Below are 25,400 nucleotides of genomic sequence, written 5' to 3' on the forward strand. Positions count from 1 at the left end.
GATGGTCTGTTTCAGTATCTGGGTAGAAATAAAGGAGAGACAAGTTTAATACCCTACTGAAATTAAAGCAAGCAATTATTAAATCTGTTTAGGTGGAAACGTACTGAACGCATTACCATTTAGTGTCTTAAGATTTACTTGCAACTAATTTTAGATAAACTCCAAAGTAGAGTTTGTTCGTGAGCTAGAATTCTATTAGAAAAGGCCTGTGCAGCAGGTAGCTTTAATATTGGTTGTTTCTGTGCTTGCATTTGATAAGTTACTTTGGGTCTTCATCTATAAAATGAAAGTGTTGAACGGGATGATCTCTAAGGTCTCCTTTTAGCTCTGGCATTCTGCAATTCTATGATTATACTGATAGAGATATTAAGTCATTGTAAAAGCTTATGAGAACTGGGTATTCTGTTGAGCTTTTGGGAGAATCAGAGACCTAAAATTCTTCACTGTTGCCTTCCTCTAGCTTGATGGCCCAAAACTCGAGGACAGGATACCAAAGAGGAAAATAGTCATTGTGTCCTGTGACATTGGAGGAAGTGTTATGGGCTCTCCTAAATAGACCTTCCCTCCCCCCAAAACCATCTGTGTAAAGGAAGTGATGATGACCTTAGGTAGTTTATAATCAGATAGTAGGAAAATCCTGGGGTTTATATTGACTTTATTATTACCTGCATGCTAACTGTAAGAAGAGGACTATAATGAATTGTATAAGTAGATTTCTGATCTTTTCAGTCTGATATTTTAAAAAATGAAATTAGAAATTCAACACACTGAGTTTTGTATTATTGCAATTTCTCTCTGTATATTACTTTTCTAGTGTGCCCTGGAGAAGTTAGGTTGGAAAGGAAGGCAGACAAGAAGATCTGCCTTACTAATGGCTAAATGTCTTCAGTCTTCTAGTTTCAACTTCTATTTAAACTGCAAGACTATTACATTAATGAATGTGGAAAATTGAATATTGAAAATAGGAAATTTAATTGATCATTTTGTTAATACTTAATCTATTGTAATGGAATCAGTGTTGTATCTGCTACTGATGGGGAAAAAGTAATGCATAAAATGTAAACTATTTATGGTATTTAATGGAAGTACATAGGAGTTATTCTTCCTGGGCCTATATAAAACAGATGAGGATTATTTTTCTCTCTTTTAAATATCCACATTTGAGATCTTAGAGTTTGTCATATTAATTTCCACTTTTGTCATTTTGAGGGGAAATTTTATTTTTTCTTTTGATTTCTTTAGGTCATGGTTTTTACTAAGGACCAAACAGAAGAGCAAATAGATGAAATTCACAGTAAATATCGTAAGTTGTGCCACATTTTCTTTATTTACTAAGAACTTAGGTTGCTGTTTTTCATTCTAAGTAATCTTAAAAACATGTTTTATATTAATGTTTAATACAGACTTTTGTAATGTTACTTAAGAGATTGAATTTTAGTTGAGTGTTTGCGTAGTGACCCTTTTGTGCCCTCTGTGTGCTTGCTTTTTGATTTGTGACTAACATTCTGCTTTGAGCTTATTACTAAGCACTTTGCAATCATTAATTAGCTGTTCTCAAAGCATCTCTGTGAGAAGAAGATGGCATTAAAATGGAAACATTCCTAATTCTATCCTGTCCTCAGACAACTCAAAACAAAATTCTGTAAAGAATTTCAACACTTCTATAGCTTGCAGATTTGTGCCAAAAGAAGTTTTTATTTTACCAATCTCTGAACTTTATCACTTCCTTTTCTTTAAATATCACTTCTTTTTCTTTAAATGTCTTTGTATATGTGTTTCCCAGGGTGAACACATCACTGTTTTGTCAGTTAGCTGTTATTCTTTTTTCCCTTGGTTGATTGTTTTTTGTTTTGTTTTGTTTTGTTTTTTGAGTTGGAGTCTCACTCAGTTGCCCAGACTAGAGTTCAGTGGCCGCTCCCGGCCACCACAGCCTCAACCTACTGGGCTCCGGCGATCCTCCCGCCTCAGCCTTCCAAGTAACTGGAACTACAGGCGCGCGCTACCATGCTTGGATAATTTTTTTTATTTATTGTAGAAATGAGGTCTCGCCAAGTTGCCCAGGTGGGTCTTGAACCTGCAGGCTCAGGCAATTCAGTCACCTCGGCCTCCGAAAGCCCGGGATTACAGGCTGAGCCACCGAGTCTGGCCGGTTGATTGTTTTTTAGTTTAAACTTAAATTTAAGTACCTGGACAAATAGTTAATACATGCTTGTTGAATGAGTAATAAGGCATGGTGTGTTTTAATTGTGCTAAGAGAATTTTTTTCTCTTTTCAGTTCTTAAATTTTGAAGGGGCAGATTTCAGATGTGATGTATTTTGGGAGGGAGGATAAAGTACTTGAGCGCTAGGTGTAGGTTTGATGGCCTGTGCCTTGCGAGAGTAGGGCCTAGAATATTCTTGGACTGTAGAATGAACTGCAAAAGTTACCAGTATTCTTTTGCTGGTAAGGTAAGTATGATGTGAGCATGTTTGTTCAACATTTGGGAAACTAGAGTGATTTTTCTTTAGCAAGGAGAAGAAAACAATATCATATGATCACTGAATTGGCCTGTAAAAATGAGGATCACTAAGGCCTGTGGAAATAAGGAAACCAAAATATTTACGTTGAGAGACAGTAATTTGAATAACTAAAAGAATAGTGTCTAACAATTATGGTATAGTAAGAAAAATTTGAATTAGAGAGTGGCAAGAAAGTTTATAAATATTTGTTGCCCAACATTTAGACGTCTAAAGAAAAAAAAATCTTACCTTTACTAAATAGGCCATGTTAAATTAATTCATTCAGTTCTAAAAACAACCTCAATTTATACTTGAAAAAAGTTTTTCAGGTGCTTCATAAAGCTTAGCATTACAGTTAGTTGTTCATTTTTACTTAGTGTCAGGCTTTTTTTGGAGTCGGAGTCTTACTGATGCCCAGGCTGGAGTACAGTGGCACACTCACGGCCACTGAAAGCCTCTACCTGCTGGGTTTAGGCGATCATTCTGCCTCAGCTTTCCGAGTAGCTAGAACTACAGGCATGCGCTCAGCTAATTTTCTTGATTTATTGTAGAGACGAGGTCTCGCCAAGTTGCCCAAGCTGGTCTCGATCTTGTGTGCTCAGGCAATCCTCTCACCTTGGCCTCCGAAAGAACTGGTATTATAAGCATGAGCCACCGTGCCTGGCCAGTGTCAGGCTTTTAATATACCATTAGCATATCTTTGTCTTTTTTTTTTTTTTTTTTGAGTTGGAGTCTCACTCTGTCCCCCAGATGGAGTGCAGTAGCCGCTCCCGGCCACCACAGCCTCGACCTGCTGGACTCCAGTGATCCTTCCACCTCAGCCTTCCAAGTAGCTGGAATTACAGGCATGCGCTACCATGCCCGGCTGATTTTTTGATTTATTGTAGAGATGAGGTCTCGCTGTCCAGGCAGGTCTCGAACCCGCGGGCTCAGGCAATCCACTTACCTCAGCCTCCCAAAGGCACAGGATTACAGGCTGAGCCACCGAGCCCGGCTGTCTTTTAAATGTTTTTATTAATGTTTTACATTTGTGTAGTTTGTTAATTTGAAAAAGCCCTTACTTCTTTGAGGTTTATTGTAAAAAACAGCAATCTATTTTCTCCTCTATCAACAACCTGCCTCTATTTCCATTCCCTAGAGGGAACAACTTGTCATACCAGAAGAGTCTGGTAATTTACCTTCTAATTTATAAAAAGTAATCTTTACTATTTCTTGATGATTTTCAGTTTTACATGTTAACTGTTGATATGCTAATACAAAAGATGAAGATTTGACTTTTATACATTCTGACCTCTACCTTTCTTCCCTTCTATACTCTGAATATTATAATTTCTTTTTTTATCATATCAGTATTTAGTTAGAGACATTGTAGCTTGAGCCAGATAATATACATACCTTGGTTATAATTCCTTTCAGGAAAACATTCTGTTCTTATAATTAATGATTGCTTTTATTTTTTTAGTTTTCTATTTATGCAGGACTAATCTATCTCTGAATTTTCTACCAGAAGTATAAGTTACTTTCTAGTACATTTGTACACATTGATTATCTACCAACTTCATTATTTTCTCAGGATCATCTTTTCTAGGGCCACTTCCAGCCTCTGTTGTCCTGTTCCAGTCTACCCTTGTTGCTCTTTAGGTTTTCTATGTGGGCCGTTATCCTGAAGTTTCCTGTCACCAACCTTCTGGGGCTTCTGCTCTCCTCCCTGGGAGTCCAGGAGTTTGAGACTAGCTTGGGTAAATTAGCTGGGTGTGGTGGCATGTGCCTGTGGTAGCTACTTGGGAGGCTGACGCAGGAGGATGGTGTGAGCCCAGGAGTTGGGAGCTACAGTGAGCTGTGATAATGCCACTACACTCTAACCTGAGCAACAGAGTGAGACTTTGACTTAAAAAAAAAAAAGTAGGGTAAGAGAATCCAAACATTTTTCTACATTTCCTTTGAGAAGAAATGAAAAGACTCAGATCTATCCTCCAAGCTAAGGTGTTAGCCGTACTTCAGTTACCTCACCTCTTCTGACTTGGTCTAGTTATTTCTGCATTGCCGCTTTTTAAAAGAAAAGACAGGAAGGCAGAAAATCACAATTGTTGAATATCTGTTATGTGCTAGGAGCTCCACACATGTTACTTTAATAATCCTCCCAGCAACTCTTTAAAGATACTGAAACTTGGAAACAGGCAAATTGCCCATAGTAAAAAGCAGAGCTAGAAATTAAATTCAGTCTTACCAGAGGCTCAAGTCTCAGCCCTTTGCAGCATTGTATCATGCTTTGAACTTGAGTGAGGAACTTGTATGTTGGGAACGCTTGTTTTCAAGAGTAAAACTTTAATTTTAGGTCATAGTGTTTAGAAAAAAACTTAATTTTGGCCGGACTTGGTGACTCAGCTTGTAATTCAGTCATGTTGGGTGACTGAGGTAAGTGGATTGCCTGAGCCCATCAGTTCAAGACCAGCCCTGGCAACTTGGCAAGACGTCATCTCTACAATAAAAGAAACAATAGCTGGGTGTGTAGCACGCGGCTGTAGTCCTGGCGACATGGAAAGCTGAGGCAGAAGGATCACCAGAGCCTAACAGGTCGACACTGGGGTGGCTGTGAGCATGCCACTGCACTCCAGCCGGGGCGGGGATTGAGACTCCAACTCAAAAAACAAAACAAAACAAAAAACAAAAAAAAACAAACTTAAGTTTATGAATTACATCTTTTAGTGATGATACATCTTTTTATTTTCTCTAGGAGTCTTTTAGAAAGATTTATATTCATTGCTTCCTCTTTCAGTAAAGGAAATAAACAGAAACAAAGATAGTAGTCATTTGAACTTTAGCTGCATATCTGTGGATAGTATATTTGATCCAGAGGTTGAATCAAATAAGTTTATTGAGTTTCCTGTGCACTTCAAATATCTAATGCTTTTAGTAATTCTTAAGCAAATCTGTGAATCAGTTCAGTAGGAGGCAGAATCTTAGCCTGATGGAAAGTTACTCTACTTGCCTAATGACCATGACAGACATATATTTGAGATCTTTATATTCTTTATCTTGGTAAAATAGTTTTATATGTTGCCAGAAAGACTCCAATGAGCACTCTGATTCTCTCCTGATATTTTTCCTGAGAGCACCAGCTTAATGTTGTTAAGTAGGCAAAGTCTTTTAACAGTTTGATTTCTTCTTTTTTGTGTGTGTCAGACTCTCACTCTGTCACCCAGACTTGCCTGCAGTGGCACGGTCATGGCTCACCACATCCTTGGATTCCTGGGTTCAGGCGCTCTTTACACTTCAGCCAAGTAGCTGGGACTACAGGTGCACACTTGGCTAGTTTTTTGTAGAGGCAAGGTCTCGCCGTATTGCCTAGGTTGGTCTCAAACTCCTGAGCTCCATCAGTTCTCCCACCTCGGCCTCCCAAAGTGCTGGGATTATAGGCATGAGCCACCATGACTGGCCTGTTCTAATTTTGGTCATTAATTAACTCAGTAAATATTTATTGGGCATCTACTGTATGCCAGCTGGTGTTCTAAGTACTGGGCATATAGTTAGTGAACAAAATATACAAGGTGTCTTCTTTCATGGAGGTTACATTCTAGTAGCAGACACATAAATAATATAATAAATGACAGATTTTTTTGGTGAGTAAGCAGGATTTATTGAGAGGACAGAAAAGCTCCCACAGTGGAAGGGAACCTGAAGGGGTTGCCCTAAATGACAGATTTTAAGAACACAATTTTAGGTGGCAAGTGCTATAAAGAAAATAAAAGGATATTTTGATGGAAATTATGGACAATATTGGTTAAGGTAGTTAGGAAAAGGCTTTACTTGAGGCGTTTACATTTGTGATGAGTCTTAAGTAAAATAAAAATAGTCAACTATACATAGAGGGGGAAGAAGATTATTATAGGTAGAGAGCATTAAGAGCAGAAGCCCTAAAATAGAAACCCAGGAGGTGGTGTGGCCAGAGTATAGTGAGGGAGGAGAATGATATAAGGGGAGACAGGGGCCAGATCATGTAAGACCCTATAAGATTTTATTTTGGACTTTATTCTTAGTGGGAAGTCACTGGAGGGTTTAAGAAGACAGTATCATGATGTTATCTATATTTAAAATGGTCATGATATCTTTTGAGTAGAGAGTAAATTGCAACGGGGCAAGTAATACTATGAAAACCAGACTGAAGGCTCTTCAGTCAGGAATTATTTACCAATCCCTGTCTTAGTCTGTTTTGTGCTGCTACAACCGAACACCTGAGACTGGGTAATTTATAAAGCACAGACACTGACTTCTTAGAGTTCCAGAGTCCAGAAAGTCTACGGTCTAGGGGCCTGCGTCTGGTGAGGGCCTTCCTACTGTGTCATCCCATGGTGGAAAGGCATGAGCCCCTGTGTGAGAGAGAGTGGGGACTGAACTTCAAACCCTTTTATAATTGTCATTAGTCTATTCATGAGGATAGAGCCCTCATGACCCAAAACCTCATTCAGCCCTATCTCCTAACACTGTTGCATTGGGTGTTAAGTTTCCAAAACATGCTTTTTTGAGGGATACATTCAAACCATAGCAATCACCAATTTACTGCATCGCAGACAATATTCTAGGTATTAGGAATGTAATAGTAAGCAGACAGACCAAATCTCTGCCCAAATGGTGCTTTTATTCTAATGGGGATAGTCAGGCACTAAGCAATTGAGTAAAATGTGTAGTAGTCAGATAGTGATAAATGTTATAAAGAAACATAAAGCAGACGGGGAGAGTGTCGGAACTGCTGTTGTAGATTTGGTGGTCCAGGAACGCCTCTGAGAAGGTGATTTGATACATGAGGAGAGACTTGAATGAAGTGAGTTTACTGCAATAAATTAGGCAAGAAATGTGGCCTAGAGTAGTAATAATATGGGAAGTAAAATGGGCAATTCAAGGCAGACTTCTGAAGTAGAACCAGTAGTACTTGCTGATGACTTTCATATAGGGTATGATTTCTATGTTTTTGGTTTAAGCAACAGGATAAATAATGATGTCATTTACTGAGATGGACACTAGGGGAAGCTTGTGGATGGGAAAAGGAATCAGATTCTCCCCCCCAGGTAGTTTTGATTTCTATTGTATATCCAAGTAGAAAAGAGAATGAGGCATGAATACATCATCTACCTAATGAAAAAGACATGTTGTGGTTATAAGTACTAAAAGATTACCTAGAATAAGAATGCTGATAGGGAACAGAACCTAGGGCTAAGTCCTGTGCTTGCCAGCATTGAGAGCAACAGTTCCTAGGTCTCCAAGCCTCTTTATGTTCTGAAAAGTTATCGAGGACACCAAAGAACTTTTGTTTATGTGGATTACATCTATTGATATGTATCACAATACCAGTGAAAACTTAGAGGCATGAAACAAGCAAGATAAATGTATCAAACATGTGAAGCAGTTTTCAAGATACTGGCTATCAGGCAACAACGGACAAGAATTTCTGAGAGAGAAACAAATGATCCTTACAATAGGTTTCCCCACTGTGATGTGGGCAGGGGTTATTCCAGGCAGAACCTGGGTACTCTGAGTTAAGGAAAAAGAGCTGAGACCAGGAAAACCAAAGGAGTTCGAGTTTGTAGAACAGCACTAGAAGGGGAGAGGACCCTCGTGATCTGCTGAGAGTTCACTTTGAGTGGCCATTCAGCATAGAAAGTATGTACTCTGACCACAGTGAAATTAAATTAGAAATCAGTAATGAAGCCCTTGGGAAAATTGCCAAACATTTGGGAAGTAGATAATCTACTTCAGAATAACCCACAGGTCAAAGAAGGAATTAAAACCAAGGCGTTTCAAAAATATCAACAGTAAATCCATTACATTTTAACATAAATCACTTTTTTTTTTTGAGTTGGAATCTCTCTCTGTCACCCAGGCTAGGCTAGAGTGCAGTGGCACGCTCCTGGCTGCTACAGTCTCAACCTGTTGGGCTCAGGGTGGTCCTTCCACCTCAGCCTTCTAAGTAGCTGGGAGTACAGGTGCACACTGCCACACCTGGCTAATTTTTTGATTTATTTGTCTCACCAATTTGCCCAAACTAGTCTTGAATCCCTGGGCTCAGGTAATCCTCTTGCCTCCGCCCCCAAAAGTGCTGGGATTACAGGCGTGAGCCACTGCTGCTGGCAAAATCACGCATTTTGATTAAACAATAACTATGTTTCCCCCTCCAAAAGAATAAAAGCAAATGGAAATCTCTATTAGCCCAAATAAAGTAACAGAAACTATATTTACTCTCCTCCACTGAATAACTAGAAAACCATATGAAATGTATAAAGTAATTCTTTGTCAGATAGTGGAAAACAGGTAGCACAGGACGGTGATTCCTGAGAGAAAAAAAAATAAGGTAAACTACAGTTCCAGCAGCAGTTTTTAGGCACATGAAAGGGAACTCCAAAACAACCTGGTAGTATCACTGAGTTGAGATCAAAATATTGAAAAAGAAGTTTTTGGAAATGAAGGGACCTAGAATTTGTGGGACAATATCAGAAAGGAGGGAACTGCAGAGAGAAGTGAACTCTAAAATTTGGAGAAAGATCCTGTTAAGTCTTTGGCTGTTTACCAATCTGTGTGTGAATAAAAAGAAACCATAGTCCTCCCTTAAAGATGGAGGTACATTCTGAAAAATGCAATTTCATTGTTGTGCAAACATCATAGAGTGTACTTACACACACCTATGTGGTATAGCCTACTACACACCTAGGTCATATGGTTTGGCCTCTTGCTTCTAGGGTACACACCTGTACAGCAGGTGACTATACTGAGTACTGTAGGAAATGATATTTGTGTATCTAAACATAACTAAACATAGAAAACAGTAGAAATATGGTGTAAAAGATAAAAACTGGCACACTTACCCGGAATGGCAGTTGCAGGACTGAAAGATGCTCTGGTTTGCGTCAGTGAGTGAGCAGAGAATGAGTTCATGTTTCTTTACACTACTGTAGACTTCATAAACACTCTACATTTAGGCTACACTGAATTTATTTTAAAAGTTGCTTCAATAATAAATTAACCGTAGCTTACTATGTATAACTATATATTTTATAAACTTGTATTTTTAATTTTTAAAACTTTTTGACTCCTGTAATAACATTTAGCTTAAAACACAAACACAGTATGCACCTATACAAAATATTTTCTTTCTTTTTAAATTGGAAAATCTAGTTTATTTAGAAAGTAAATTGGAGACACAGAGAGAGAGAGACAGAGAGAGAGAGAGAGAGACAGGAGATTCACCTTCCTAAGGTATAGGAAAGGGCCAAAGCTAAGTAATCATGGTGGCCATAACTCAAAGAGCACAATGGCCATACCAGAGTTTAGTAAAACAATGGCCTATTTTCTTTCTTTATATCCTTATTTCCTAAGGTTACAGAGTTGAACATATACCTCCTGTAGCGACCCAGTCATTCTACTCTTAGGTATTTACCAAGACAAATGAAAGTATATGTCTATACAGAAAATTTTAAGACCATATTTGTTGAAGTACAGTTTACAAAAAGTAAAATTTATAATTTAGAAATGAACAATTTGATACACATGTTATAGCAGCTTATGTTGTACTAAACTGAAAGCAATCTAAATATCCATAAACACAGTATAATATATCCACATACAATGGAACAGTACTCAGTAATAAAAAAAAGAATGAATTTCTGACATATGAAACTATATAGATGAATCTCAGAAATGTTGTACTAGAGAAAGCCTCACTAAAAAGGAAGTACCATAATGCATGATTCCATTATGTAAAATTCTAGAAAAGGTAAAAATGTCGTGAAAGAAAGCACATTGGTGCTGCCAGCAACTGGGGATAGGGTGAAAAGGAAAACAAGCAATGGGTCATGAAGGAACTCTGTTAGGTGATTTAAAGCTTTCATTTCATGATTTGTGGTAGTTATATGACTTCATTTTAAAAGTCATAAAGTTGTTCACTTAAAATTAATGAATCTTAAACATCAATAGATGTAAAAACAAGAACCACATGATCATATCATTAGACCCAGAAAAAGTTTTCGACAAAATTCAATATCCCTTCTTGATAAAAACCCTTGAACACTTAACCATAAAGGGAACATACCTCAAAATAGTAAGAGCTATCTACGATAAACCAGCAACAAACATACTGATAAAATGGACAGAAATTGGAAGCATTTCCCCTGAAAACCAGAACAAGATAAGGCTGCCTACTCTCACCCCTCCTGTTCAACATAGTGTTAGAAATCCTAGAGCAATCAGACAATAGAAGGAAATCAGGGGTATCCAAATAGAAAAAGAAGAGGGTGAATCCTCTTTGCTTATATGATCCTATATCTTGAAAACCCAAGAGAATCTGTCAGAAACCTTGCACTGATAAAGGACATTGGTGGAGTCTCGGGGTACAAAATAAACCTGCAAAAGACAGTCACATCCATTTTTTTTTTTTTTTTTTTGAGTTGGAGTCTTACTCTGTTGCCTAGACTGAAGGGCAGTGGCCTGCTCATGACTACCGCAGCCTCGGCCTATTGGACTCAGGCAATCCTTCCACCTCAGCTTTCCAAATGGCTGGAACTACAGGCATACGCCACCATGCCTGGCTAGTTTTTTGATTTATTGTAGAGATGAGGTCTCGCTGAGTTGCCCAGGCTTGTTTTGAACCTGTGAGCTCAGGCGATCCTCTCACCTTGGCCTCCTAATGTGCTGGGATTATAGGCATGAGCCACTGCGCCTGACTGATGATCACATTCTCATACACCAACAACAAACAAGTAGAGAGCCAAATAAAAAGCACAGTCTCATTCGTAATAGCCATACACACAAAAAGAGAAATACCTGGCATCTTCCTAACCAGAGAAATGAAAGACCTTTACAAAGAAAACTACAAAAACACTACTCAAAGAAATCAAAGACATAAACAAATGGAAAAATATTCCATGCTCATGGATAGGAAGCATCAACATTGTTAAGATGTCCATCCTACCCAAGGCATTCTACAGATACAATGTAATACTCATTAAATTACCAATATTCTTCTCAGACCTGGAAACAACAATACAGAAATTTATATGGAAACAAATGGCCATGAATAGCCAAAACAATCCTCAGCAAAAGAAATAAACTAGGAGGTATCACTCTTCTGGAGCAAAACATGGCTGCCCACTTTAAACTGCTTGGAAGGCTGAGGTGGAAGGATCACTGGAGCCCAGCAGGTCGAGGCTGCGGTGGCTGGGAGCGGCCATTGCACTCCAGTCTGGGTGACAGAGTGAGACTCCAACTCAAAAAAAAACCAAACCAAACAAAAACCAAAAAAACTTTATTGTAAGGCTATAATAACCAAAATAGCCAGGTATTGGTACAAGAACAGTCATATAGACCAGTGGAGCAATATAGAGATTATGGAAACAAAACCTCAATTTCTTAACCCACTCATCTTCAACAAAGCCTCCACCAACAACCCCTCTTGAGAGGAGAGCCTATTCAGTAAATGGTGCTGGGAAAACAGGCTGACCACATGCAGAAGATTGAAACAGGACCCCTACCTGTCACCATACACAAAAATCAACTCTAAGTGGATCAAAGACCTAAATGTAAAACCTCAAGCTATAAGAATCTTAGAAAACACAGAAGACATCCTTAACAGAGATTGTAATAGGCAACACATTCCTGATGAAAACCCCAGATATCCATGCCATAAGAGATACAATAGACAAGTGGGGCCTCATCAAACTGAAAAGCTTCTGTGAAGCAAAATAAACTATCAAGAGAGTAGGGAGGAAACCCACAAAATGGGAAAAAATGTTTGCCAAGTGTATATCTGACAAAGGCCTAATATCCAGGATCTACAAGGAGCACAAATGTGCTGAAAGGAAAAAAACAGCCCTATTGAAAAGTGGGCAAAAGATATGAATAGATACTTTTCAAAAGACATACAAGCAGTCAACAGGTACATAAAAAATGCTCAGCCTCATTAATCATCAGAGAAATGCAAATCAAAACTCTAGTCAGAATGGCCATCACTAATAACTCAAAAAACAACAGACGCTGGAGAGGATGCAGGGAAAAGGGAATACTTCTACGCTGTTGGTGGGAGTGTAAATTAGTATAACATCTGTAGAAAACAGTGTGGCAGTTTCTAAAAGATCTAAAAATCAACCTTCCATACGATCCAGCAATCCAGACAAAAAACTGAATACCACATGTCTGGGAATATAGCCAGAGGAACCCAAATCTTTCTACAAAAGGATACCTGCACACACATGTTTATTTCATCACTATTCACAATAGCAAAAACATGGAACCAACCATGCTGCCTATTGAAAGTGGACTGGATAAAAAAAAAAAAAGTAATACATATACACGATGGAATATTACACAGCCATAGGGAAGGAAAAACTTACGAATTTCACAGCAACCTGGATGGATTTAGAGTCTATAATACTGAGTGATCTATCACAGAAACAAAGAACTGAGTACCACATATTCTCACTTATAAGCAGACCCTGAACATTTGTCATTATACAATAAGAAAAGGATAGGCAGCAGCGGGATACCATCAGGGGGGTTGGGGGCACATATAACGTCAATAGGGTACCTGATCCCAAACCAAACAAAGTGGGAACCAAAGGGAGGCCCAAATTTCACCTGTCCTATGACCACTTAATGCACCTAATCCTGAATTGTACCCTACATCTTTAAAATTAAAAGACAATTGGTGAATTTTATTGTTTAAATTGTTTCTCAGTAAGTCTGGTTTAAAATTTAGTGAGAAAAGTGTCCATTTTTGGAAATCTTTTTTTTTTTTTTTTTGAGTTGGAGTCTCACTCTATCACCCAGGCTGGAGGGCAGTGGCACGCTCTCGGCCACCACAGCCTCAACCTGCTGGGCTCCTGTGATCCTTCTGCCTCAGCCTTCCAAGTAGCTGGAACTACAGGTACGCACTACTACACCCAGCTAATTTTTGATTTATTGTAGAGACGAAGTCTTGCCAAGCTGCCCAGGTGGTTCTCGAACCTGTGAGCTCAGGCAATCCTCTCGCCTCGGCCTCCCAAAGTGCTGGGATTACAGGCTGAGCCACTGAGGCTGGCCTGAAAATATTTTTAATATCTCTATAGAAAACAACTTGATTCTCATATTGGCTTTTATATTTAACTTGTTGCCATGTGTTATTTTGGTTAATATATATGAAAACTATCCAGTCTCACACAGATAGGTAATTAGAAAAGGGGGAGCATTTTATCGATTGTTAAGATAATTGTGGATATTATTTGACAATACACTAAAACTTGACAGGTGTTATTTCAGGAAGGTTAGTTACAGTGGAATTTGAAATTAGTGATTTTTTTACTCTGTTACATTAAAATTCACTGGTCTGTTTTATACTTGCTTTTTAAAAAAATTTTATTTTAAAGATAATGGGATACAATTCTGGGTTAGGTATACAAATGGTCGTTGTACAGGTAAAGTCTGGGCCTCACGTTGGTCCCCATTTCACCTGGTTTGAGATCAAGTACCCTTATTGATGAAATGTGCCTAACTTCAGTCAAGACGGCCATCATCAATAACTCATAAAACAACCCCCCTCCTCCCTATCAGTTTCCCATTATTGCCAATCCCTTTCTTGTAGTATTATAGTAATTGTTCAGGGTCCAATTATGAGTGAGAACAAGTGATATTTAGTTCTTTGTTTCTGTGATAGATCTTTCAGTATTATAGACTTTAAATCCATCCAAGTTGCTGTGAAGTTCATAATTTTGTCCTTCTATATGGCTGTGTAATATTTCATTGTGTATATGTACCATAATTTTTATCCATTCCACTTTTGATGGGCAGCATGGTTTGTTCCATGTTTTTGTTATTGTGAATAATGCTGCAAAACAGCATTTTTCATAGTGACTTGAGTTATTCTGGGTATATTCCCAGAAGGGAATTGCTGGGTCATATGGAAGGTTGATTTTTAGATCTTTTAGGAATCACCACAGTTTTCCACAGAGGCTGTACTAGTTTACACTCCACCAACAGTATAGAAGTGTTCCCTTTTCCCCCCATCCTCTCCAGCATCTGTTGTTTTTTGAGTTATTGATGATGGCCGTCCTGACTGAAGTTAGGTGGTATCTCAGTGTGGTTTTGATTTACATTTCTTTGCATTACTGAGGCTGAACATTTTAAAAAATCTTTTATCTGAACATCATTTGTTGCTTATTTGGGATATGTGGTTCACTTAGATTTGAATATTTGCACTTTTTGTTTGTATTATGTAATATTTTTAAAAAGCATTCTTTACTGTCACCACTGATCTCATCAGTAAAGTTAAGTATTAGGAAGCTGTCAGGCTCACGGTGATAGTAGATACAAGTTATTCAAAAGTCTGATTGTCTCTTGAAAGATCTTAATTTTATCTTTAGCAGGAAATACTGTCACTTCTTTTTCTTGAAATAGCATATTCATCTTACCCGTGTTTGCCACAAATTGTGCCAAATATCCAAGTCTGAATAACTATACTTACCTGTAACTCTTTAAAATAAATAGTGGTATTCCATTACAATCGCAGTTAAAAAAAGATAATACAAAAAATCAAATGAAACAAAAAACTAGTTCATCGAAAGGATAAACAAGATCGATGGTCCCCTAGCTAGACGGACAAAGAAAAAATGAGAAAAAAACCAAATAAACACAATCAGAAACACAAAAGATGAAGTCACATCTCACCCTGAAGAAATACAAAAGATCATTAGAGATTACTACGTACACTTGTACGGAAACAAACTTGAAAACTTTAAGGAAATGGAAGACTTTCTGACATCACACAACCTACCTAGGTTGGAACAAGAAGAAATTGAGACCCTAAATAGACCAATAACAATCAAGGAAATCGACTACGTAATAAGAAAACTACATACAAAAAAAAGCCCTGGTCCAGATGGCTTTCCAGCAGAATTCTACAAGACATTTAAGGAGGAGCTGATACCAATCCTACTGAAGGTATTTCAGGCGATTGAAAAAGATGGAACTCTCCCCAAATCATTTTACGAAGCCAACATCACATTGATACCCAAGCCAGGTAAAGATTCAACAAAGAAAGAGAACTACAGGCCAATATCTTTGATGAACATAGATGCTAGATGCTAAAATTCTCAACAAGATCCTAGCAAACCGGATTCAGCAATACATCTCAAAAATCATCCATCATGACCAAGTAGGCTTCATTCCTGGGATGCAAGCCTGGTTCAACATTCCCAAAACCATATGTGTAATTAAATACATCAACAGATGTCAAAACAAAAACCACATGATTATATCATTAGATGCAGAAAAAGCTTTTGATAAAATCCAGCACCCCTTGTTGATAAAAACCCTTGAACATCTAGGCATACGGGGAGCATACCTCAAAATACTAAAAGCCATCTACGAGAAACCCACAGCCAGCATACTCCTAAATGGACATAAATTGGAACCATTTCCCCTGAAAACTGGAACAAGACAAGGATGCCCACTCTCACCCCTCCTGTTCAACATAGTATTGGAAGTCCTGGCTCGAGCAATCAGAGAAGAGAAGGCAATCAGGGGTATCCAAATAGGAAAAGAGGAAGTCAAGTTATCTCTCTTTGCAGACGATATGATTGTGTACCTTGAAAACCCAAGAGAATCTGTCAAAAACCTCCTTACACTGATAAAGGCCTTTGGCAAAGTCTCAGGATACAAAATAAATGTACAAAAGACAATCGCATTTCTTAACACCAATATTAAATAAACAGAAACCCATATGAAAACCACAATTCCATTCACAATAGCCACAAAATAAAATAAAATAACTACGCTGGCATCTTCCTAACCAGAGACGTGAAAGACCTTTACAATGAAAATTACAAAACTCTGCTCAAAGAAATCAAAGATGACACCAATAAGTGGAAAAATATCCCATGCTCATGGATTGGAAGAATCAACATTGTGAAGATGTCCATCTTACCTAAGGCAATCTACAAATTCAATGCAATACCCATCAAATTACCAGCAACATTCTTCTCAGACCTAGAAAAAACAACACAGGAATTCATATGGAAACACAAACGACCAACAATAGCCAGAACAATCCTCAGCAAAAAAAAACAAAGCAGGTGGTATCACATTACCAGACTTCAAACTTTACTATAAAGCTACAATCATCAAAACAGTTTGGTATTGGTATAGGAACAGGCATATAGATCAATGGAATAGAATTGAGATTCCAGAAGCAAAACCTCAATTTCTCAGCCAACTCATCTTTGACACAGCCTCCACCACCTACCACTGGGGAGAGGAGAACCTATTCAGTAAATGGTACTGGGGAAACTGGCTGACCACATGCAGAAGACTGAAACAGGACCCCTATCTATCCCCATACACAAACATTAACTACAAATGGACCAGAGACCTAAATGTAAAACCTCAAACCATAAGAACCTTAGAAAATGAAGGAAATACCCTCATGGAAATCAGAAGTGGCATCCAATTCCTGAACAAAGCTCGAAATCCACAGGTCATAAGACAGAAAATAGACAAGTGGGACCTTATTAAACTGACAAGCTTCTGCAAAGCCAGAGGAACCATCAAGAGAGCAGGGAGACAGCCTACAAACTGGGAAAAAGTATTTGCCAACACCAGGTCAGACAAAGGCTTAACATCCTGGATCTACAAGGAACTCATACGTGCTGAAAAGAAAAAAACAAATAACCCCATTATAAAATGGGCAAAAGATATGAACAGACACTTCACAAAGGAAGACATCCAAGCAGCCAACAGACGCATGAAGAAATGTTCAACCTCACTAATCATCAGGGAGATGCAAATCAAAACCACACTGAGATACCACCTAACTCTAGTCAGAATGGCAATTATCAACAACTCAAAAAATAACAGCTGCTGGAGAGGGTGTTGCGAAAGGGAATACTTCTACATTGTTGGTGGGAGTGTAAACTAGTGCAACCTCTGTGGAAAGCAGTGTGGCGATTCCTAAAAACTCTAAATATCAACCTCCCATATGACCCTACAATCCCCCTACTCGGAATATATATATATCCTGAAGAACTAAAATCACTCTATCAAAAAGATACCTGCACACAAATGTTTATTGCTGCATTGTTCACAATAGCAAGAACCTGGAAGCAACCATGCTGCCCATCAAAAGAGGACTGGATTAAAAAATGTACATATACACGATGGAATACTATGCAGCCATAAAAAAGAACAAAATCATGAATTTTGCAGCAACCTTGATGGAACTAGAGTCTATAATACTGAGTGATCTCTCACAGAAACAAAGGTCCGAGTATCGCATGTTCTCACTCATATAATGGACCTTGAACATCCAATGTAATACTATAGGAAAATGTCTGACGGTACTGGGAAACTATGCAGGGTGGGAGGGAGATGGGATTAACAGTAGCAGATATCTGTCTGGGGACGGGGAAACACCTCTTATCAACAGGGTGCCTGAATGAAACATAATTGTATACCTAACCCTTAACTGTACCCCACAACATCATAATAAAAAATATTGATAAAAAAAATCGCAGTTAATTTAGCATACAGCTCAGAACAACTAAACAAATGCTTCCTTAAGTTCCCATCATACTTTGGTATACATCTGAAGTGCTATATTTTTTGTTATTATTTAATCACAGATGTTATTAGAAAGCCGTGTACTTAAGGGTCAGAATGTAATAAAATTAGTATCTTTTTTTTTACTATTTTATCAAGGACATTCTTAAGTGTAACTAGCTTTTTTCCTCCTTCAATGGTGAATGCATGACTGTGTAAATACATTGCTGACTGCTATGATTGTTGTCGCTTCCTTGACACATGCTAAGGTGCCAGCAATTTTATCCACATTGCTATTGTACTATCAGTGCATCTGACAGCATAACAAAAAAGACAAATAACGTTTTAGTATTGTGGCGGTAGGTTTGACCTCATCTGCACTCTGAAGATGAGGGGATCCATAGCAGTCAGCCATTGCATCTTGAAATCTGCATTTTAGAGTGTAGATGACCAAAGGAGGAGAAGCCAGCTAAGAAAACTGAGTGGTCATGGGAGAGGAGGAAAATTTGAAAATGTGGCTTGAGAAAATCTAGTAAAGAGAATGTGTCAAGAAAAAGAAAATCATGAATTGTGTCAAATGTTGCAGTGAGGGGTTACATAAGAGAAGGGACTAATGCTTTCACAGCTCATAGGCAACAAACCTGGACAGGTCTGAACCTTGACAAGACCACTTTCATTACCAAAGAGGTGTCAGAAGTGCTTAGAGTTGATTAGATCAAATTGGAGGCGAGGAAGTGAAATTATCTAGGTAGACAACTGGGGACTTTTTCTGTGTTATAGAGAGCAATTAAATGAGTTTGTAGCTGGAGATGTCTGTTGGGTCAAGGGAGGGTTTTGTTTAAGTTTGTTTTTAAAATAGGAAGATACTTAACTCAGTGGCTTTCAGACCTGTTTGACTGTAACCCACAATGAGAAATACATTTACATCACTTAGTACTAACTGTACACAGCTACATTACTGAATCAGAAGTTTTGCAAAAAAACTTTGCTTTTACCACTTTTAACACACTATTCTCTTTCTATATTATTTTCTATGTTCTTTCTTTATTATTCATTGAGGAAAAAATGCTGGTCTGGACTTAACTTGGTTGTTTCTGCTACCGACACTCTAGGTTTCAAAAACACAGTCTATGTTTGAGAGGCCTTCAGCATGGAATTCAGAGGGTAAAGTTAGTCAACTTTTAATTACAGCAAGGACAGTCGTTTCATATTAACAGTAAGGAAAATAAATCACAAATGCACAAAGTGTAAGAGTGTAATGGAAGATGACAGAATTCCTTTTAGAATACTCTATTTTTCAAAGTAGTATGAGGCCAACTAAGAGGGGGCCATGACAGGAATCCTGAGTGTTTGAATGAAGAGGAGAAAGTATAAGACAGTCATTTTGAAGCATAATAAAGCAAACTTTGGGCCTGGTGCAGTGGTTCATGCCTGCAATCCTAGCACTTTGGGAGGCCGAGGTGGGAGGATTGCTTGAGCCTGGTAGTTTGAGATCAGCCCTAGCAACACCAGCCCTAGCAACATGGCAAGACCTTGTCTCTACAAAATAGATAGATAGATAGATAGATAGACAGACAGACAGACAGACAGACAAACCTGACTAAAAGTAGAAAAGTTGTATAGCAGTGTTGAATGCCCTTTTGAGACTTATGGTCATAAAATTAAAGTGAGACTAGTCAGTTAGTGCAGGTTTAATGAAAAATATAGTGAACATTAGCCTTTACTGCTACTCTGTTCTTCATCCAGCTGCTTGGGTGTAATAAGTGATTGGTGTAAAAAATATATGGAATTTGACTTTGGGAAACACTGACTCCTATCTCATTTCTTGATTTAAAGTAGATGAGTAAGTATTTTAGTGGCATCACTGAAGAGACATGTGAGTCTTCCACTCTTATGAGAACCTGGTTTTGGTCTTGTACATCCCAAGTCAATGGACAGACCCTGAGACACTCTGATTATAAGGAAGAGCAGTTAAGGTGTTCTGGGAGTGAAGACTTGATCCTAGGAAAGATTCTGTTTCAGCTTGGAGAGGCAGAAAGGATAATATGATTCAGGTATTTAAAATCTTGAAGATTATGGGTTGGTTGAACATGTACTTAGTCATCATCTCCCACAAGTAGCTGAGCTGCTTGAAACTTTTATGAGGTAAATTCAGGACATACAACCACCAGAACTGAGATTTTAAACCCTAGAGTATACCTTGTCAAATGGTAAAACTTCTAAAATGAGGTGAAGAGTTGAGTGGGAACAATTTTACTAGACTTAATCTGTTGACATTGTTTGTTTTCTGAGAAGGGGTTATTGGACGTCTTGGGCCAAAGCCAGAGCAGTGGCTGTCATTTACTTTGTGTTTCCAGCCTAGCTGTGGCTTCATTAGATTTAAAAAAGAAAAAGAAAGTTTCTTTTAAATCTGGGATTTTATTATCTCAGAAGATAAAGTCATTAAGCCTCCTGCTGGAAATGCAGTTACTTTAGCAGGTTTCTTCACTAAATCTTAAATCCACTATATATATACAGTAAAGTGACCTTACTAGGAAAATGGCCTAGACCTGGTCTAACTAAATTATATAGCTTCTATACTGTTACCCCTGCCTAACAGAAACTACATAATGATGATGGTAGTATTAGCCCACTGATTCGGAGGAGCTGAAGAAATACAAGATAATTATCCTCAAATGCATGGAGTGAAATAGGACTTTAAAGAAATCACCTAGCTTGTATTCTAGGTAGACTCTCACCTGATTCTAAAGAGGTAACTTTTCCAGTAACCTTTGCTGAAATTTGAATTGTCTCTTATTTAAAATTTTCCATCTTACAGCCTAACACATAGGTTTCTTTGAAAGTTTTCATACATGTGCCATAAAGATATTGGAATTAGGAGCATTCTTTCTTGAATGTCTTTGCTGTGTCTATTAGTATCTAAATGTAGGAATCCAGGTCCTGTCTTCCTTGTTGTACTTCATAATTTAGTGCTCTCTCTTTCCATGTTAAAAGATAACTTTCTAATACAAGTAAATTATTATTCTCATATGGATATAAAATAAATACATGTTTTTGTTAGAGAATTTTAAAACCTCATTTGAGAGATACTGATAAGATGTCATAAAGTGTTCCAAGGAGAATCCAAATAGGAGTCACTTTTATTGTCTTTTTTTTTTTTTTGAGTCGGAGTCTCACTCTGTTATCCAGGCTGCAGTACAGTGGCACACTCATGGCCTCTGCAGCCTTGACCTGCTGGGCTCAGATGATCCTTCTGCCTCAGCCTTCCAGGTAGCTGGAACTACAGGTGCATGCCACCATGCCCGGCTAATTATTTTCTTGATTTATTGTACAGATGAAGTCTCACCAAGTTGCCCAGGCTGGTCTTAAACCCTGGGCTTAGATAAACCTCATCCTCCCAGAGTACTGGGATTACATGTGTGAGCCACTGTGCCTGGCTGAGTGGTCACATTTGTAGATCAAGAATATTGAAATGAATGAGCAAGTGGAGGAAAAACTGACTTCTTCCGTATTGGGGAGGGAAGTCAATAGAACCTCTACCAAACAGGATTTTACATATCTATAGGCAATAATTATTTTCCATTGCTCTCATTTATGTACAACTTACAGAGTTATACCTAGTTTAAAGGCAGTGAATGGCTAGAATTCTGGAAAAGTAGCATTAGGACAATGCCACAAGTTTTCAATTGAAGTGCAAATTTTTCCCTTACTTTAAATATATTCCCTACACCTTAGTATTATACTACAAGGAAAATGGAAGAAACCAAGTGATAAAAAGTATGTTATTGGTCTTTGTATGAGAACAGTCTTAAAATATTTTAATCATTTGCAATATGATTCTTTCTAAAAATGTTACAGGATTTTTGACATTGTTTTGAGCTATGACCCAAGTGTTTAAGGGTGCCAGATAAATAAACTGCAACCATAACTATTTCAACTATGGTTTAGCATAACAAACAGATGTACTAAAGTTCATATACTAACAGTGACTGGTCATTCTTTATTGAGTAATTGGTGTATGTCAGTATTGATGACCTTGAGGTCAGGATTAATTAATTATATTCAAAGGTGCTATAGTAGTACTAAATAAAGATTTATGTTATTTTAATATCCTAAGATAAGGTGACATTGGTTGGGAGAGGTCTTAGAATGCTAAAGTAAAGGGTTTCTGCTGGGAAACAGGAAATGTGAAGAAAAAATTGAAGTGGATATCCTTGTTATTTACAACTCAGCTTTCAGAGACTTCTATTTTATATTCAGTGAACGCTCTTTTTTTTTAGTACTCTTTTATACCTTGGAAGTTAGAATGGTATCTTTAGGGTATATTTAAGAAAGCAGCATCTTTTATCAAAAGCATAAGGTTTGAATATGAGGTTTGTGAAGAAACCTAGAGTAGCAAACTAGGAGTATCATGTTTTCATGTTTGTATTTGAGGAAGGGAGAAGATAGATAAAAAAGAGAAGCTTCCATGATGCTTTAGCTATTTTTATTTTTATGCTTGGCAGCTTTTAAATTTATTGCAAATGATTCCCTTAGGTTGCTGTTCTTGAGCAAACTTATATACTTGATAATTCATTTTGTCAGTTGTAGATGGTTAACTTTCATAGTCTTAGCATTACTGCGAAAATCTTTTAAATTTCAGGTAAAAAATATAAGAATGAATTTCAACTTCTTGTGGATCAGGCCAAAAAGGGATACAAGAAAACTGTTGGAATGTCACAAAAAACAGTAACAATAATGAAACAAGAAGATGAGTCTGCAGAAAAGCTATTATCTGTATGCATGGGTAAGAGAGACTTTAATTAAAAATATTAGTATGTTGAGTTTCTGCATTTAATTGTAATATAAAAAAGGGAACTGACTTTAGAGATATTAGTTGTTTGAAATGGCAAAAGAGTGTTTTTAGATTAACTTCAAGTTGCAGTTTTTGAATTTTGTAAACTTGGTTTATTGCTGTGGGAAAAAGGATTGGAAGAATGTCCTTAGGAAGCATTCTCCTCTTTTGTTTAGCTTCCCTTTAAACAGTTAAAGATAAATCATAATTTTCTTAGTTAAGTAAGCTTAAGGATGTTACTATATATAGTATTTATGGCTGGAGATTCTAAGATAGCCTATGTAGATAATAAATTATTTTTATGTTGGAGCACTGGTACTTACTTTAGATGAAACTTTCTGCTAAACAATCTAAAGCTAATACACTCTCTAGGTGAATACACAGCACATTCTTTAATTTTGATGCATATTATTATTAAAAGTTGAGATTAATATTCTATTTTTGTTGCCAAGCTTTGAGCCAGTGAACAAAACAGAATCATAATGGAGAAAAGTGCAAAGGAAAATTCCTTGTTATTTTTTTCTTTATTGCGGTAAAATATACATAATACAATATTATCTTAATAGTCATTCATAGATGTACAAGTCATTGGCATTGAATGCATTCACAATATTGTGAAAACCATCATCACTATTTATACTCAAACACAAACTCTGTACTCGTTAAATAATAACTCTTTCTCCTCTCCCTCACAGTCCTGGTAATCTCTATTCTACTTTCTTCTTTTTTTTTTTTCCTTTTGAGTCAGTGTTTCCCTCTGTCATCAAGACTGGAGTGCGGTGGCACAATCATGACCTTACTATAGCCTCCACCTCCTAGGCTCAGGCAATCCCTCCACCTGGTTCTCCTGAGTACCTGGGACTACAGGCATGTGCCGTCACACGTGGCTGTTTTTTAATTTATTATTATTAGTCGTAGTATTAATAGTAGCAGTAGCAGTAGAGATGATATCTTGCTATGTTGCCCAGACTGCTCTCGAACGCCTGGGCTCAAGAAATCCTCTCGCCTCGGCCTCCCAAAGTGCTGGGAGTATAGGTGGGATCCACAATGCCCCTTCTCATTGTGGTTTCAGTGTGCATTTCTCTAGTGATTAATGATGTTTATCATCTTTTCAATTGCTTATTGGCCACTTACTATTTTTTTTTTCCTTTGGAGAAATGTGTATTCAAGTCTTTTGCCCTTTTTTTAATTGGGTAGTTTGGGTTTTTTGTTGAATTCTTTATATGTTTTAGATAGTAATTTCTTATTACATATGTGATTTGCAAATATTTGCAAACATTCTTTATGTTGCCTTTTTGCTTTCTTATTAGTATCTTTTTATGCACAACAGTGCTTAATTTTGATGTTCAGTTCAGTTTTTTTTCTTGTTGCTTGTGCTTTTGGTGTTATAGCCATGAATCCACTGCCAAATCTAATATCATAAAAATTTCCCCCTATGTTTTATTCTAAGAATTTTAAAGTTTTATCTCTTATGTTTAGGTCATTGATCCATTTTGATTTCACTTTTGTATATGATGTGAAGTAAAGGTTCAACTTTATTCTTTTGCATGTGCATCTCTGATTTTTCTCAACACTCTTTGTTGAAGACTGTTCTTTCCTCATTGAATGCTTGGAGTCCTGTCAAAAATTCATGTCCATATATGTGAAGTTTTATTTCTGCACTCTCTATTCTGTTTCCTTGGTCTCTATAGCAGTCCTTATGCTAATACCATACTATTTTAATTACTGTGGCTTTGTAGTAAATTTCTCTTTTTTTTGTTTTTTTGAGTTGGAATCACACTCTATTGCCCAGACTGGAGTATAGTGGCTGCTACTGGAGTGCAGTGGCTGCTCCCGGCCACTGCAGCCTCGACGTGCTGGGCTCCAGTGATCCTTCCGCCTCAGCCTTCCAAGTAGCTGGAACTACAGGCGCGCGCTACCACGCCCGGCTAATTTTTTGATTAATTTTGGGGTGATTGCTGCTGTTAGATTGCTGTGCATGAATGAGATATCTGGGCGGGGTGGGGAGCATGAGAGAGAAGACAAACATCGACTGAAAAGATGCATTTTGTTTAACATCATATAACGAGGGTAATTGCTGCTCTTTAGAATCAACACTGAAGTGCTCCTGTAAGTGACCATGATGCATATTCTCTCAAGTGAAAACTTGTTTCTCTTGCATGTCTCTGGGACGGTCTGATATCTGAGCCTCACTCTAAGTCCTGTATTCTGAGATTGATGATTGATTGATTGATTGATTGATTTGAGTTGGGGTCTCACTCTGTCCCCCAGACTGGAGTGCAGTGGCCACTCCGGCCACCGCAGCCTCGACATGCTGGGCTCCTGTAATCCTTCCGCTCAGCCTTCCAAGTAGCTGGAGCTACAGGCGCGTGCTACCACGCCCAGCTCATTTTGATTTATTGTAGCGATGAGGTCTCGCCAAACTCCCCAGGCAGGTCTCGAACCCGCAGGCTCAGGCAATCCACTCACCTCAGCCTCCCAAAGGCGTGGGATTACAGGCTGAGCCACCAGGCCTGGC

The 25,400-nt window shown here is 37.9% G+C and overlaps 1 protein-coding gene across 1 annotated transcript in view; it reads left to right on the forward strand.

The window, feature by feature from the left end:
- Positions 1–25,400, forward strand: part of RAD18 (RAD18, E3 ubiquitin protein ligase) — a 131,754-nt gene that overhangs the window by 57,857 nt on the left and 48,497 nt on the right. The window contains 2 exon segments of the mRNA XM_021719157.1: positions 1,243–1,303; positions 22,691–22,834. Coding sequence (XP_021574832.1) covers positions 1,243–1,303; positions 22,691–22,834 — 205 coding nt within the window.

The sequence above is a fragment of the Carlito syrichta genome, unplaced genomic scaffold (genome assembly GCF_000164805.1).
Source record: "Carlito syrichta isolate Samal-C Ts95f unplaced genomic scaffold, Tarsius_syrichta-2.0.1 Scaffold314284, whole genome shotgun sequence".
In the NCBI taxonomy this organism is placed as follows: Eukaryota; Metazoa; Chordata; class Mammalia; order Primates; family Tarsiidae; genus Carlito; species Carlito syrichta.